The sequence below is a fragment of the Ailuropoda melanoleuca genome, chromosome 3 (genome assembly GCF_002007445.2).
Source record: "Ailuropoda melanoleuca isolate Jingjing chromosome 3, ASM200744v2, whole genome shotgun sequence".
Classification (NCBI taxonomy): domain Eukaryota; kingdom Metazoa; phylum Chordata; class Mammalia; order Carnivora; family Ursidae; genus Ailuropoda; species Ailuropoda melanoleuca.
The window spans coordinates 82449999-82467957 of NC_048220.1; the positions used below are offsets into that span (position 1 = coordinate 82449999).

The window sequence follows — 17959 nt, forward strand, 5'->3', positions numbered from 1 at the left end:
AGGAGCCTGATGTGGGGCTTGATCCCAGGACCCAGGGATCACCCCCTGAGCCAAAGGCAGACGCTTAACGACTGAGCCACTCAGGCGCCCCAAGGATAGCACATTTTTAAATCTTACTTAGGGATTTTTATCTGATATCATTTGAGAAGTTAATGGTTTTCTATATGCCAGGAAAATTAAGTATTGTAATATAGAAATGAATTTGATCCACAGAAGATGGTATTAAAATTTTTGTCTTTGGTATCTTTATATGTAAGTGAGCTACTAAAAACTTTCCCCAGTAAGTGTGATGAGAGTGGTTTCCTAATTTTGGAGGCAAATCAGTTATTACCACTTTCAGAATTGAGAGATTATGTCTGTTACTTTATTATACTTGTTTTAAGTTTGGTTGTGCAGAGTTTGAAGCTGCCTGTGTTCAGTGCTGATGGCTCTTTTCATTTTGCCTCCTACAATATACCACCTCCTCCCATATGACTCCAGCTATAGCTATTCCCAGCTCTCTAAATGGAATGCCTTTTTCTTATCTGGCAAACTCCTATTCATCTTTCCAGTCCCAGCTCAGGCTTATCCGGTGGAATAGGATGCTGTCCACGGCACCTTCTCCAGATGTCCACCCCATTTCACAAACTCACACCTCACCGTAACCCAGAGCTGAGTTACGTATTCCCATATTACCCACCTACCTCTTGGCATGTATGTCCTATTACAGTTATTTTCTTTTTTAGACTGATCTCCTTAAAGAGCAGTGCATGCTCTGTTAATTTCTGAAGCCTTTGCATAGGATGATAGCTGTTAACTTACTAAGCACACAGTACATATTTGAATGCACTAAATGTATTAATATTGAGATATTTCAAGTAGTATAGAGCAAAATAACAAAGAATGGATTCACCTGCTAATATTTTGCCATATTTGGTTTATTAGATTTGCTATATATGTGTGTGTGGTTTTTATTTTATTTTATTTTTTAAAGATTTTGTTTATTTGAGAGAGCACGAGAGAGCAGAGAGCACAAGTGGGGGTGGGGGAGAGAGGGGGAGAGGGAGAGGGAGAAGCAGATTCCCCAATGAGCAGGGAGCCTGATGCAGGGCTTGATCCCAAGACTGCAAGATCATGACCTGAGCTGAAGGCAAACGCTTAACCGACTGAGCCACCCAGGCGCCCCAGTTTTTATTTTATTTTTTAAAAGATTTATTTATTTTAGGGAGAGCGAGTGTGGGAGCAGCAGGGGGGCAGAGAGAGAATCCCAAGAAGACTCCCTGCTGAGCATGGAGCCTGATGCGGGTCTCAATCTCATGACCCTGAGATCATGATCTGAGCCGAAATTGAGAGTCAGACGCTTAACCGACTGAGCTAGCCAGGTGCCCCTAAAGATTTATTTATATATTTTAGAGAGAGCATGTGCGAGGGTGCGTGCACGAGTGAGCACATGGTGGGGAGATACAGAGGGAGAGTCTAGACTCCATGCTGAGTATGAAACCTCACACGGTGTTCCATCTCATGACCCTGAGATCACAACCTGAGCCAAAACCAAGAGTTGCATGCTTAACCGATTGTACCACGCAGACATCCCTTGGTTTTTATTATTATTGCTGAATAATTTAGTAGGGGTAAATTGCAGACATAATGCACCTTAATCCCCTAAATAATTCTGCATGTAAGTTTTAAGAACTAGGAAGTTCTCTTATGTAATCACAGTGTAATTATCAAATTCAGGAATTTAACATTGGTAGGTGTTGTTATCTAATGGGCATTTAATGTTCACATTTACTAATTGCCCCGTTGTGGTCCTTTTTAGCAGTTTCAGTCCCCTTCCGCATCTAGTATTCTCTTCCAGGCTCAGGCATTGTGTTTGCATTTCATTATTACATATCTTCAGTCTCCTTTAATTTGAAAAAGTTCCTCAGTCTTCTTCAGTACTTTTTTTTCCCCAAGATTTTACTTATTTATTTGACAGAGAGATAGCGAGAGAGAGAGAGAGAGAGAGAGAGAGAGAGAGAGAGAGAGAAAGAGAGCGCGCGCACACACACGCAGGGGGAGCGCCCAGCAGAGGGAGAGGGAAAAGCAGGCTCCCTGCTGAACAAGGAGCCTGACAGTGGGGCTTGATCCTTCGCCGTCTGAGGCACCTCGCTGCTCCTCAGTACTTGGTTTATTAAGCATGTAGTTAGTGAGATACTGTTTGTAACACAAAGTTAGCAGGTTTTGCACACAACGAACTTAGATTATACTGTTTACTTTCAGCATGGTTTCTCACAGACAGACTTACATGACTAGGTGAGTATACTTATTTCTGATTATAAATACTATTCAAGGAAGGAAGCTAATCAGAACGGTTTAATAATTTTTACATATGTATATATCTGTGAAACCACCATCCAGATCAAGGCACAGAATATTGCCAACACCTCAGAAGATTTTTTCCTGCCCTTTCTCAGTCAATACTCAGTTTTCCCACACCTCCTGGAGGGAACAACTACTTAGCCTTTTATTACCATTTTTTTAAAGATTTTATTTTTATTTTTATTTATTCGACAGAGATAGAGACAGCCAGCGAGAGAGGGGACACAAGCAGGGGGGAGTGGGAGAGGAAGAAGCAGGCTCATAGCGGAGGAGCCTGATGTGGGGCCCGATCCCATAACGCCGGGACCACGCCCTGAGCTGAAGGCAGACGCTTAACCGCTGTGCCACTCAGGCGCCCCAGCCTTTTATTACCATTGATTAGTTTTGCTTCTTCTTGAGCTTCATATTAAAAGGCTTTTGCGTTAGGTACTTCGTTTTGTGTATTTGGCTCAATATAAGTCTGTGAGATTCATTTATATTGTTGCATGTATCAGTAGTTGGGCTTTTTTATTGCTCTTTAGTATTCCAGTGTACAGATATGTGCAGTGCTTTATCTCTTATGCATTGGATTGTATCTATCTTTTGGCTGATATATATTTTTTAAAGATTTTATTTATTTGAGAGAGAGCGAGCATGCAAGCATGGGGGGGGGAGAAGCAGACTCTCCTACTGATCACAGAGCCCGACGTGGGGCTGGATCCCAGCACCCTGAGATTATGACCTGAGCTGAAGGCAGACGCTTCACCGAGCCATCCAGGTGCCCCACTTTTGGCTATTATTAATAAAACTGTTATAAATATTCTGGTATATCCTTGTTGAGGTAAATAAGTGCTCATTTCTCTAGGTATGGTTTAGTCATAAAGAAGCTGCAGACCTATTGCCAATAGTTTTGTGGGTGGTTGTACCAATTTACCACCTATATATTAGCGTTCCAGTTATCCAGGCCTACATGAGAAATTCAGCAGTTTTATCCCATGTTTATGGATTGGAAGAATTAATATTGTTAAAATGTCAATACTAGTAAAAGCCACCTATAAATTCTGTGTAATCTGTATCACGATTCCAATGGCATTTTTTTATAGAAGCAGGAAAAAACAGTCCTAAATTTGTTCACAGGCATAAAAGACCCTGAATAGCGAAAGCGATCCTGAGAAGAACGAAGTGGGAGGCATCACACTTCTGGTTTCAAGCTATATTATAAGGCTTTAGTCATCAAAACAATATGGTACTGATATAAAAACAGAAAAGTGGATCAGTGGAACAGAATTGAGAGCCCAGAAGTAAACCCAAGCATGTATGGTCAACTAATACTTAACAAGGGAGCCAAGAGAACACGAGGGAACAAAGATAGTCCCTTCTGTAAATGGTGCTGGGAAAATTAGACATTGACAAAAGAATGAAATTAGACCCCTGTCTTATACCACTCATAAAAATTAACTCAAAATGGATGAAAGAATTAAATGTAAGACCTAAAACCTTGAAACCTTAGAAGGAGATATAGGAAAAAAGCTCGTGGATATGGGTCTTAGGTATGCTTTTTTAATGTGCACCTGAAGCATGAGCAACCAAATAAAAAACAAGGGACTGCATCAGACTGAAAAGCTACAGCAAAAGAAAGCATCAACAAAGTAAAAAGCCTACAGAATGGAAAAGAAATATTTGCAAACTATATAGGGATTGATACCCAAAATATATAAAGAACTCCTAGAACACAATAGCAAAAAAACCCCTAATAATCCAATTAAAAATGGGCAAAAGACCTGAATAGACATTTTCCCAAAGGAGATATACAAATGACCAACAGGTACATGAAAAGATATTCAACATCACTAGTCATTAGGGAAATTGCAAATCAAAACCGCAATGAGAGAAAAAAAAAACACCTGTTAGAATGGCTATTATCAAAAACATAAATGACAAATGTTGTGAGGATGTGGAGAAAAGGGAACCGTTTTGTACTGGTGGTGTGATTGTAAACTGGTGTAGCCTCTATGGAAAACAGTATGGAGGTTTCTCAAAAAATAGAACTACCATATGATCCAACAATTCCACTTCTGGGAATATATTCAAAAGAAACTAATACTCTAATTTGAAAAGATACTGTACCCATGGTCATAGCATTATTTACAGTAGCTAAGAAATGGAAACAACGTAAGTGTCCATTGACAGGTGATAAAGAAGTTGTGGGGTATATATACATACACACACCTGCACACAAAATGACTATTATTCAGCCATTAACAAGGAAATCCTGCCATTTGTGCAACACCTGTATGGACCTTGAGGGCATTGTGCTAAGTGAAATAAGTCAGAGAAAGACCAATGTTGTATGATCTCAGTTATACGTGGAATCTAAAAAGAAAAAAAACAAAAAACCAATCAGAAAAAGAGATCAGATTTGTCATTCCCAGAAGTGGGGTTGGGGGTGGGAGAATTGGAGGAACATGGTTTTGGAAGTACAAACTTGCCGTTATAGATAAGTGATAGGAATGTAATGTACAGCTTGATGACTATAGGTAACCACTGCTGTATAATATATATGAAGGTTGTTAAGAGAGTAGATCTTAAGAGTTCTCATCACAAGGAAAAAAATTCTTTTGCCTTTTCTTTTTACTGTATCTATATGAGGCAATGGTTGCTACCTAAACTGAGGGTGGTAATCATTTCACAATATATGTAAGTAAAAGCATTATACTGTACACCTTAAGCTTGTATAGTGATATATGTCAATTAGATCTCAATAAAAGGACAAAAAAATCTTGTGGTCATTTTACAGTATATACAAATACCAAATCATTGTGTTGTACTGAAACTAATATAATGTTATCTGTTAATTATATCTCAATTAAAAAAAATTCAGCCATTCTGATGGGGATGTAATGCTTTATCATTGTATTTTTCATTTGCATTTTCTTGAAGTTTAATGATTTTGAGCACATTGTCAGGTTCTTATTTGCCACTTGAATGTTTTCTTAATTAAGTGCCCACTTATATGTTACCCATTTTTAGAAATTGGGTTACTTGTCTTATTGGTACATAGGACTTTCTAATATATTCTGGATTGTACTGTGAATATCTGCTGGTTTATGTCTTCCCTTTGATTAAGGGAAGCAGTTTCATGTATCATTGATGTGCAAACTTTTAGGTATCCCAGTCTTTTTTTTTTGGTGCCCCAGTCTTAATTGTTAGAGTTACAATTCTAATATCCTTCAAGGTTGATTTATAATCAGAAACGCTTTTAAGCTCTCTCTCAAGCAGTGGAGTAGACCTTTGTTTTAAGTAAAAGTAAAGCATCTGGATTTTGCTTTAATGGAAACATCAGATAGCATAATATGTGTTGTGAAATCCACGTGATTGATGGTTTTAATTACATTGTCTTGTGTATATAAATGTTAAGATTTGGGAAGGTATGAAACCTCTGTCACTGAGCTTCAGAATATTATTCTGGAAAAAATACATAGTTTTGCTGTGTTAAATGTCACTGATCACGTGTTTCTGTGTATACCTACAATACCAGATGTATGTAGATGTAAAGAAACATAGGACAAGAGAACTTTCCTTTTTTTTTTTCAATACCACTTATGTACTTAGGTACCTAGTCTGACATGTCCAGAAGTAGGAAATACAAATAATGTTTCTCATTTTCTATATACCATGGAACATTTTTCAAGTGAGTATATTCACCTAGTTTTTTAATTTTTAAATGAGGAACAGGAGGTTAAGCATACTTAGGGACTTACAGAAATGGTGACAGAAATGAGTTGGTTGTCGTGGAGGAGCTTAAATTGGGAGTCCTAGACTACACACGTCTGGGAGAAGGATAGCTGTGCCTTTTTCGAGGAATGTACAATGAGGTACATGAACTGACAAGGAGGGAAGAGACAAATGAGTAGAAAGAGCTCCTTCATACCTGTACCTTGTAAGAGATTCAGGCCTGTCCATGTGTTTTAACATCCTCTGCCACACTCATTGGTTAGGAGATGCTGAAACCAGAGGAAAGGGGAGGTACTGGGGATGTGTAAAAGATCCACAGGGGGTTCTAGCCACTGAGAATTCAAAGCCTTTTTGATTGGTGGGGGTGAAGTGGGGAAGGACTTTGTCAGAGTAATACAAATGTTATTTGAAGGAGAACTTTAAGGCCAGAAGAGACCAGTGGTTTTTTACTTTATATGGAAGCCCAGTATGTTAATCAGAGTAAGCGTGGTTTCTCTGGTTGAGGGAAGAGATGAAGGTTAGACGTAACATCAGTTCTCCTCTTCCAGCCCTTGAGGCACTGCAGAGGGAAGGCAGTTTTAGAACCATGAGTCTATTTCACTGGTTTTCAGCTTTTTTGCATTCACTTCTCCACCCCTCCCACCTCCCACACATGGGGTTGTAGCTGTACTTTTGGAATCTGTCCATTTAAATGTTAGTGTTAATCACAATTCTGTTTTCATTTTTGAAAAATATTTTTTTAAAAAGATTTTATTTATTTACTTAGCAAGAGAGAGAGCCAGAGCAGGGAGGGTGGGGAGGGGCAGAGGGAGAGGGAGAAGTAGACCCCCTGCGGAGCAGGGAGCCCAGTGAGGACTCCATCCCAGGACCCTGGGATCATGACCTGGGCTGAAGGCAGATGTTTAACCGACCGAGCCACCCCGGAGCCCGAAAAACAGTTTTATATGTGTAAGACAATCTTTAGTCTGTAGCTTGGTGTACGTGTAGATTTGTAGATGCTACGAGTAAAATCTGTATGTGGTCCCAGTATGTACTTTCCGCAGACTGGGAACCGCTGCTGTGTTCTAACATTTTAAGAGTTCTGGACTCAATTACAGTGTGTGTGTGTTGGCGGGGGGTGGCATTCCTCTCACCAACAAGCAATTGTCAGACGCTGGCTGGGTGTCCTACTGTTCAGCTCAATTCTGACTCGGTCTGCCTGGAAGCAGCATCACGTTCTGCAGGTTAAGGTCTCAGTCTCACAAGACTGCCTTTTACCTCAGATGACGTGCAAGTCCAGATTGTAATCTGTGCTTCTAACCTATGGAGGTTCCGAAGACCCCCTCCTTGGGTTTAATTTGCTAGAGTGGCTTTCGGAACTGAGAGAAACATTTTACTTACTTGATCACCGGTGTATTTAAAAGGATATATAACTCAAGAACACCCAGATGGAAGAGCTGCAGAGGGCAGGATATGGGAAAAGGGTGCAAAACTTCTATGCTGTCCCCTAGTGTACCGCTCTATGTAAATCTCCACGTTTACCAACCTGGAAGTCGTGTCCCCCCACTTTTGGGTTTTTATGGAGGCTTCTTTATGTAGGCAGGGCTGATTAAATCATTGGCTATTGACCACTGAGCTCAATCTCCAGCCTTTCTCCCCTTCATGGAGGTGGGAGGTGGGGTAGGGGTTGAGGGTGGACTGAAAGTTCTAATCCTCTAATCCATTGGTTGGTTGTCCTAGCAGTCAGCCCCCCATCTTTAGGTGGGATCCAAAAGTCACCTCAGTAACATGACAAAGGGTACCTTGGTTGCTTTCTTCGATTAGGAAATTCCAAGGGTTTTAGGAGCTTTGTATCAGAAAGGGGATGAAGACCAAATAATACATATTTCTTTCTGTAAATCACAGTGTCACACATCTTCCTTCATTGAGTAGGTGAAGAATTTGGGCTTAGATATATAAAAGGGTTTATTCATAGTTGAACAGTTCAGAGCTAGAAGTAGATCCTGGAATATTCTTATTTCTTGCCTTGTGCTTTCATGCCTTTAATTGCCTGAAAATTTCTGAGTTTTTACTTTGAAATAAATTTTAACAAACTGGAGGTCTAACAGCAACAATTGAAAATCGTCATCTAAATTTGTTATTTCCAGGTCTTTGAAGAAACTGGTTTTGATATCAAAGATTATATTTGTAAAGATGATTACATTGAACTTCGAATCAATGACCAGCTTGCTCGTTTGTACATCATTCCAGGAATTCCAAAAGACACAAAATTTAACCCTAAAACCAGAAGAGAAATTCGGGTATGTATTTGAAAGTATTTTCAGGCTGCTGGACAGTAGCCCAATTGAATGAAGTAGGAAATTGCTTTTTGGAACTCCTTGATAATAATTAACTAAATGAATTATTTTCTTGTGTCTCAGAACATTGAGTGGTTCTCCATTGAGAAATTGCCCTGTCATAGAAATGATATGACCCCGAAATCCAAACTTGGTCTGGCACCTAACAAATTTTTTATGGCCATTCCCTTTATCAGGTATGTTCCTATTTCTTGAAATACAAAACTAATTCTGATAGTTTTTTTATGTAGCCAAGTTTTAAGAGGGAATTCTTAATGTTTCCATAGACCATTAAGGGACTGGCTTTCGCGGAGGTTTGGAGATTCCTCAGACAGTGACAATGGATTTTCCTCAGTCGGTAGCACACCAGCTAAACCCACTGTGGAAAAATTGAGGTAAAGAAATAAATTCATAGTATTCCTACGTTCTGATAGTTTTTAATGCAGTAGCATTTTCCTTCTAAAGTTTACAGAGGTGTTGGATTCTTTTTTGTAGGTATTATTTTGTTACTGGTCTTAGAGGTAATAGAGCTTTTTTTTAAAGGGTTTTTGATGAGATGAAAGAGGTTAATTGGAGTTGGAAAGGAGCTTCAGGCAACATTTTAAAATAGTATACACAAGAGGGTACCAGCTTTTCAGATGGGTAGATAGAACATGAGGAAAAGAAGAAAACTGCCTCTGTGCGTTGCTGTTGTTCTCTGTTCTCATATCCTACTTTAGAGACAATTGAGTCTCGGAAGATCATTGAATGGAGGTCTGTTTTTGTATAGGAGAGATGAGGAATGCTGTTGTATAATTGTTCAGAAAGATAGAACTGTGAAGACTTGGGCTTACTGCTTTTCTTTCCCTAACAAAGACTGTTTGTTGTACTGTAAAAAGTGACTGTTAACGTGGACAGGAACCACAAAGAACATTTTCTTGGTTGGTACTTAATTATATCCAGATTACAATTATAGAGTAGGCTAAGTAAATAATTTTGTTAAATAAGTATGTATATTTGTAGTAAGCTTGCTAGAACTTTTATATGTTAGGCTCAGAGAGAGCTGCATTATACATTTTCTTTAATTTAGATGTTCTGATTCTGTCTGAGGGCTTCAGAAATTAAACAGGAGCAAACCATATGTACAGTCAGTATTTTTTTTAAATACATAGGGACTATTCCATCATGGGTTTTATGAGGACAGCAGCTTGGACTAAATGCCTTGAGAGTCATTTCTGCCTTTTAGAACCTGTGATTATAATCACTAAATTATATACTACTAGACATAAGTGAAACAGTATAGGAAAAGTAGACAGGAGTATAGCTAAGATTAAAAAGAAACATACTACTAAAAAGTCACAAAATAGTGACAGTGTTTGGGTAACAATGGTGTGACTGTTCATGTTTGGGAGACTCTGTCCATCATAGTGTGTGATGTGAGTCCCATATCTTGTAGTCCTAGGCTTTGTGGTCCTGGAGAGCGGAGTAAGGACATGATGAAGCAACTTTAACCAAATTTCAGGTTTCTTAGGCAGGATGGTGTGTTTTTAGCATATAGACTAATGTCTGTAATGATGTGTTGGAGGAAATACCTGAATTTTATCTCAAGAAAGTAGGCATGCTGCAATTTTATTACAATTTTTAAATGGGAAAGGAGAAGAACTCTGAACTATTCAGAAACAATACTGTAGTACAGTTCTTACAGATCACTGACTCTGGACTGTTACACTTGTTAAGTGGTACTGTAAAATGGTATTTCTTTATTACAAGCTACTGTGTGAGTGCAACCTTTTACAATCAGATTCTTTCACATAAGAATTTGAGACCAGACCTTTATTTAATTTGCTCATATACTGTCTTGGGCCCCTTAATTTTTTGCTTTAGAATATAGCTTAAATTTTTAGATCCTCTTCTAGCATGGAAGGGATCTGTAACTGACCTGTGCAGGATCAAATTCCACATTCTCCTAATAAGAAGGAAGATCCACTTGTATTTGTTTGTTTCAAGTAAATTTAGAATTATTTTCTTCAGGTTTTTAAAGGTATAATCATTTACAGGGGAGGAGTCGATATGGATAATTTAGGAAGGTTTGGGATTAAAAATAACACTATTAATTCATTCAAGAAATAGTGAACACCAGTCATTCTTCTGGGTGCTGGGGATAAAGCAGCAGGTAAAGCAGATAAGAATCCCTGCCCTTATGGAACTTGCATTCCACTGTGGGGAGATAGGCAGTTAATAAGAAAGTAAAGTGTGATGTGTAAGATGAACTATGAAGGTGTTAGAAAAATTTTAAGTGAAAATTTTGTGATCTGGTTTTTGTTTTTTAAATCTTGGTATAGTCGAACCAAATTCCGCCACAGTCAGCAGTTATTTCCTGAAGGTTCTCCTGGTGACCAGTGGGTAAAGCACAGGCAACCACTGCAGCAAAAGCCATATAATAATCATTCTGAAATGTCTGACCTTTTAAAAGCAAAGGTGAGTGATAATACATTTAAAGATTTTCATAACTTTAGATTTGACTTTGAAATGTATCTGAATGTAGAATTGCAGATTGACAGTTACAGAGCTCTGAATTGTTGCTCAGAGATTTCTGTGTTCCTGACTTGTGATTTGAAGCGCGGCTGAGACTTCTTAACCTTTACAGTTTCGGTACAAATACAGTGTAGTAAGTAATAAAAAGTAACATCTGACTTTAGTATATATGCCATCAATGAAAGCTTTATTATTGTGTTGTATTCTGGTGCATGATTATACCACACTTAATTGATCCATTCTACTCTTAATGGACATTTTTGTCGTTTCTGGTTTTGGGCTTTTGCAAACAATGTTACTATGAATATCTATGTATATTTTGATGAGCATTCTTTTGTGTATAGATAATGAACAGAATTTCTGGATTACTGGATATGCCTGTTCTCCGATTTTATCCCCAGCCAAATACTTGAGAGCTTCATTTGTTGTACATCCTTACTAATTCTTGGCATTATCTGTCTTTATCATTTTAGCCATCCATTTGGGTGCCACTCTTCTTTGTTTTCATTCTTTTAAAAAATATACTGGGTTCATCAAAATTACAAACTTTCGTGCATCAGAGGACACTCTCAAAGAGTGAAACAACATACCCCACAGAATGAGACAATTATTTGCAAATCACATATCTGATGTTAGATTAACATCCAGAACTCCTTTAACTCAACAACAAAAAACCCCAATTAATGCTCACTTCAGCAGCACGTATCCTAAAATTGGAACGATACAGAGAAGATTAGCATGGCTCCTGCGTGAGGATGACTCGCAAATTCATGAAAAAACCCCAATTAAAAAAATGAGCAAACAACTTGAATAGACATTTCCCCAAAGAAGATATGCAAATGGCCAATAAACGCATGAAAAGATGCTCAGCATCATTAGTCATTAGAGAAATGCAAATCAAAACCACACTGAGGTACCACTTCATATCCGTTAGGATAGCTGTAATAAGAGAAAGAAAAGGAAAATAGCAAGTGTTGACAAGAATGTGGAGAAATTAGGATCCCTGTGCATTTTTGGTGGGCATGTAAATGGTACACCTGCCATGGAAAATAGCTTGGTGGTTCCTCAGAAATTTAAATTCAGAATCACCATGTGATCCAGCAACTCCGCTTCCTGGGTATATACCTCACAAAATTGAAAGCAAGGACTCAACCAGGTAACTGGTATACCAGTGTTCATAGTGACATTATTCACAATAACCCAAAGGTGGAAGCAGCCCACATGTCTGTCAACAGATTAACGGATGAACAGAATATACATACAGAGGTATGTTAGTCGTAAAAAGGAACGAAATCGTGGCACGCACATGCTACGACGTGGTCATTGAAACTTAGACACATGCTGCATGAAATGAGTCACACACCAAGGACAAATATTGTACCGTTCTGCTTAGATTTGGTACCTAATAGACGAATTTATAGATACAGATTAATTTGGGGTTACCGAAGCTGAGGGACAGGGGAATCCAGAGTTATATAATGGGTATAAAGTTTTTGTTTTGGATGATGAAAAAAGTTCTGGAGATGGATACTGGTGGTGGTCGCATAACATTGTGACTATACTTTCTGCCAGTGAATTGTACATTTAAAAGTAAAGTGGTAAACTTTGTATTTCTTGTACCACACTAAAAAATACCAGGAAGAGCAGAATGAATGAAATTGAATTAAAAGTATGTGGTAACATGAGTTTCTGTAAACTTATTTCCTTACTATTTAAAAAAAAATTTTTTTTATTGGAGTCTGGTTGACAATGTTAAATTAGTTTCAGGTATACAACATAGTGATTCATCATCTCTGTATGTTACCACAAGTGTAGCTCCCATCTGTCACCATACAACCCCCATATAATGCTATTACAATGTGATTGACTGTATTCCCTACACTGTGTCTTTTATTGTTGTGACTTACTCATTCCATAACTACAAGCCTGTATCTCCCACTCCCCTTCACCCATTTTGTCCATCCCCCTTCTGGCAACCATCAGTTTGTTCTCTGTTCCGTTACCATTCTTTATTTAAATTAGCTTATTGTTGGGGCACTGGGGGCTCAGAAGAGCATGCAGCTCTTGATCTTGGGTCGTGAATTTGAGCCCCATGTTGAAATAAAAACTTAAAAAAAAGTTAGCCTATTGTTTTCAAGCTATTTTAGGAACTGCTTAACCTTTTTTTGTAGGTAGGTAGAATATAAAATACATTTTGATATTTTTAAAAATACAATAAAGTATTTTATTCACGTTGTTTTAGTCTTCTTAACTAGCTGTCCTTTCAAGACCTGTAAGGACAAATTAATGTTTAAAAACTTTATTTTTTAAGGTAAACTTAGATTTTTTTGGGGGGAGGGATAAGAAAATTAACTCTGTTAAATAATACAATTGCAAAATGTCCACTAATGCATGTTCAGGCTTTAGGTCTAACTTCAGGGATAATGGCCTAAGTTTCTAAAATACCAGTCTTTATTTCATATAAAGGATTATTAATTTAAAAATGCTTACTTGTTTATTAATAATTTAAAGCAGATTTTAGGGTAACAGTTGATCACATCTGCTATATATTCCTTGTTTTAAGAACTGTGGCCAGTGTGCCTTAGCAGTTTCCTCACAGAGAGATTATTTTGACAGTTGTATAAGGTTCTCAAACTTGTTCCTCTCTCCCCCTCCGTTTGTTTTTTAAACTCATGCATTGTAAACAAAATCTGTAAGCAGAAATGGGATAAGACCAGATTCCTAGGGACCATTGTATTTGCTATTTCATATCTTTAGAGGAATCTTGTTTTGTGAAGCAGTGTGTTCTGTAAAAAAAATATTTATATGATGTGGTTCCCCAGTGTTCTAGGAGAATTTTGGGAAGACTTTGTTAAACTCTTATTCAACCAGCTAAACATAACCTTGGGGGTATATGCTTTTGTCCTGTTACATTATATTGTAGGCTTACATTTTATTTTTTTCTCATTGGAAAAACAGAATCAAAGTATGAGGGGAAATGGCAGAAAACAGTATCAGGATTCACCTAATCAAAAGAAAAGAACAAATGGGGTCCACAGCCAGCCAGCCAAGCAGCAGAATCCCTTGATGGTAAGACTTAACAGCTCTAATTCTAAGAAGGCAGTTCACCCTATTTTTAGGAGTGGAGCGAGGGCATTGTCAAAGCACATTGAACTGATATAGTGATAAGATTTTATGGAATGAAATTGTGCATTATCTGCTCACTTAAAATCTCTGACTACTCTGTTACAGATTTGTCACATTGATTCAATTGCACATCTGATTTTTGCTTTTTTTTTTTTTTTTTAAAGATTTTATTTATTTATTTGACAGATAGAGACAGCCAGCGAGAGAGGGAACACAAGCAGGGGGAGTGGGAGAGGAAGAAGCAGGCTCACAGCAGAGGAGCCTGACGTGGGGCTCGATCCCATAACGCTGGGACCACGCCCTGAGCCGAAGGCAGACGCTTAACCGCTGTGCCACCCAGGCGCCCCTGATTTTTGCTTTTTTATGTGGGTATTTAAATATTTTTTATTACTTTGAAAATAGTGTGTAGTCAACCCTGCTTTCTAGAAAGAGCAAGTCCTTGGCTATTTTTCTGTATTTTTCTAATTAGAGTCTGTATTGTTTTAATAAAGTTGAAAGTTGGGAAGAACATCATTGTGTATTTTTTTCCTTCAAGTTGATAGAATTTAAAAAATTAAAAATAAAATCAAGCCAGTGCCATAGTCCTTAGACTAGGCCTAAAGACAGATAACTGTGAGCATTTTAAGGCATTTACTTCCACTCTTTTAGTCTGTGCTCCAGAAAGTAGCAATTCATAACTAATGGGTCTCCATTTCTTATCTTTTCTGTAAGTCCTGGTATATGTATGTTGAGTTTTCTTGTAGTTTCACCTACTTTTCTTTTTTTAATAGTGGGTGATAATAGCAGTTTTAAGGTTTTAGCTAAAATTTTTTACCTGATTTTCTGTTTGCTGTTTACTTAAGTTGGGGTGTATTGATTCCATGGGCAAACATATGTTAAAGATCAGTTTACTGTTAGGTTACTTGCCCTTTACTGTTATACTTTTTTCCTGTCAGATTGGCACAGATAAAAAGAGAGCCATTTGTATATTGTTGAGTGTTTTCGCAACACTTAAAAATAACTAATTGGTACAATCTTCTAGGGAGATAGCTTGGCTATATGGAAAGCCTGAAAAGGTTCTTAATTTGTTTCCCTAGAAGAAGATGTTAAAGAATGTTCATCCCATTACTCTTTTGAATAGTGAAAATGTGGAAACAATCTAAATATCCAAGAATATAATTTTAAATGCAATATCATAGATCTGTGCAATGGACTACCATGTAGTCATTAAAAATGATGGTGCGGGTTTATATTTATTGAAAAAAAATATGTTCACAGTATATTACATTTAAGAAGTAGACTGGGGCACCTGGGTGGCTCAGTTGGTTAAGCATCCAACTCTTGATTTCAGCTCAGGTCATGATCTCAGGATCATGGGATTGAGCCCCCATGTGATCGAGCCTCATGTTGGGCTCTGCGCTCAGTGGGGAGTCTGCTAGAGTTTCTCTCTCTCCCCCTTCCCCTGTTCTCATGTTTTTTTCCCTCTTCCTCTAAAACAACTAAATCTTAAAAAAAAAAAAAAAGTAGGTTATAGAATTGTCCTATGTACGGAATAATTCCACTTAATTTTTAGTAATTATTCATAGAGAAAAAGCTACAAAGATCCACCAAAATGTTAATACTTAATTATCTCTGGGTTGAGAAATTTAATGAGTAATTTTTTTTCCTGGTATTTCTATATTGTACATGTAATCAAGAACTAAAAAAAGTTTTAGGCTTAAAATAAAAGATAAAAATACCAGTGTAAGACTGGGGACGGTGATTATATTACTGGTTTAGTTTTCCTCCTGAGAAATTTGATCATATGTCTCCTCATTTATAGTAAGTAGAATAACTGCAGCTGGTGTGTTTTGTGTGTGTGTGTGTGTTTCTTTTAATAGAAATGTGAAAAAAGACTTCATCCGCGAAAACTTCAGGATAATTTCGAAACAGGCAAGTCATTTTCTTTTTAAAATCTCCGGTGGAATTTGATTTGGTTTTGGCCTAACCTTGATTTTAGTTAAGAAGTATGATGGACTGTGATAGATAAGAAGAGTTGAACATGTCTGTAGAGAGTTCATATATGTGGTCATGTTCTCTAAATATGAAACTTCCTAAAATGAACTTAAATGATCAAGATGAAATGATTTCCCCTTTCAGTGTGCTGTTTTTATGTGTGAGTGTCAAACCTTGGTGCTATGTATGACCGTTGTAAGTCAGTAAATATTAGTGAGAGGGGAGTAGAACCAAGTATTGTAAAGGTGAGGAGACCTCCTTCTCACATATGTATATAAGAGTAGTAACTTCAGAAGGGCAACATTTCCCACCTTTAGGAGGTAATTAGCAACTTTTTAAGGAGGTACTATGGATAGCTTTTATTAACATGACATCTGTCCTCAGTTATAAAGAGTAGGTTTGTGATGTGATTTGGAAAGTAATGGTGATGAATGTAGAAAGTTCTTTGGTAATACTGATTTATAGACGTCATTTGGAAGTACAGTAGACTTTTCTTATGTGCTGTTTTGAATTGCCTGAAATCCCTGTGCAGTAGATACACATTTATGCACCGTTTAAATGTAAGGCCTTCATATAGAAAAGTCTGAGAAATAAGAAGCATTTTAATCATATTTTCTTGCAGTACTATTTATTATTTAAGCAGGATAAATGCTATTTTAAAAGCTTTAACCCTGTTTTGGAAAATTAAGGTGAACTATAAAGTCGTAGAAACTATCAGTTTGGTATACATAGGTATGGGGGTAGAAGTCACCTTAAGATTTTTCTGGCCATGGTGTCTGGTGGGGACATGATAGGCTGATGGTTTAATTAACGTAAGCTCAGAATTCGGTTACTTTACAAACCTTTAAAAAGCCATATATTCAGGAAGAGACATTAAAAGAGGGTATCCTGTAACTTCATATATCCAGCTTAGTTGGGCATAGTATGGACATGGAAAATTGGTCTTGAAGTATAAAAGGATTTTTGTCCTGGGAAACCTTATTTGAGATTTTCTTTGTACCTCAGCCTTTTTTTTTTTTTTTTTTAAAGTTTTTATTGGGGAGAGAGAGCATGTGAGCACACAAGCAAGGGGAGGGAGGGCAGAGGGAAAAGGAGAAGCAGGCTCCCTGGAACTTCATCCCAGGACCCTGAGATCATGAACTGGGCTGAAGGCAGACGCTTAACCGACTGAACCTTCCAGGTGCCTGTGCCTCAGCCTCTTGATGTCTGTTCCCCAATCCACTTTCCTGGTCAGGTCTCTGCTCTACCTTTAAAACAAAAAAATAAAAACAAGACCTGGTAAGTTGGGAGTTCTGTTGGACCATGATTTTGAAAATCTGGATTTTTCTTTAGGTTATTATGTTCTCTGAAGATTTGGTAAGCTCCATCTTTATTTTTGTAGTATTAGATTCTTTACACATCTTAGATTACAGTTGTAGTCTTTACAGTGCTTGCCTTTATTTATTTATTTAGTTAGGTTTTAGATTTTATTTATTCATTTGACAGAGAGCACAAGTAGGCCGAGCGGTAGGCAGAGGGAGAGGGAGAAGCAGGCTCTCCGCTGAGGAGGGAGTCCGACGTGGGACTCAGTCGCAGGACGCTGGGATCATGACCTGAGCCGAAGGCAGCCACTTAACCAGTCTGCGCCACCCAGGCGCCCCTACATTTTGATCTTTGTTAAGGCTCCCTTTGTGTTGGCACAGAAAAATAGGGAGGTAGGCAAAAGTGTGCCCATTTTTGAAAGCATGTGAATATTAAGGGTCTTAAAGGCTGAGACTAAGATTTTGAATGAATGTGTGGAAATCAATAATCATAGATGAGAGAATCAGTTGAGCCCCAGTTTAGGGATAGGAAAGTATCTTGGTGTTCTACTTAGATTTAGAGTGTGGTGAGGAAAAATATATACTGTACATGAATTCCTTTATCACAAAAGGTGGGAAGGGCATATTTGAGTTCGTACTAAGTTACTGAGTTTGTTTATTTATTTATTTAAACAG

General features: G+C 37.8%; 1 protein-coding gene and 1 non-coding gene across 8 annotated transcripts in view; both read left to right on the forward strand.

The window, feature by feature from the left end:
* The window catches only part of DCP2 (decapping mRNA 2), a 65161-nt gene that overhangs the window by 27942 nt on the left and 19260 nt on the right, over positions 1–17959 (forward strand). For 6 of the 7 annotated variants that reach the window (XR_856207.3, XM_034656621.1, XM_034656617.1 and 3 more), the window contains 6 exons: positions 8181–8333; positions 8454–8566; positions 8657–8764; positions 10691–10826; positions 13842–13952; positions 15869–15920. Coding sequence is in view for 6 of the 7 variants with exons in the window: in XM_034656621.1 (XP_034512512.1) it covers positions 8181–8333; positions 8454–8566; positions 8657–8764; positions 10691–10826; positions 13842–13952; positions 15869–15920 (673 nt within the window). In the remaining variant the exon portion in view is untranslated. Of the gene's footprint in view, positions 1–8180; positions 8334–8453; positions 8567–8656; positions 8765–10690; positions 10827–13841; positions 13953–15868; positions 15921–17163; positions 17951–17959 lie in introns of those variants that run through there. The other variant, XM_034656618.1, reaches the window with a different exon arrangement.
* LOC117801616 lies at positions 11567–11673 on the forward strand. The gene has a single exon (XR_004624378.1). It is a non-coding gene; the product is annotated as a U6 spliceosomal RNA (small nuclear RNA).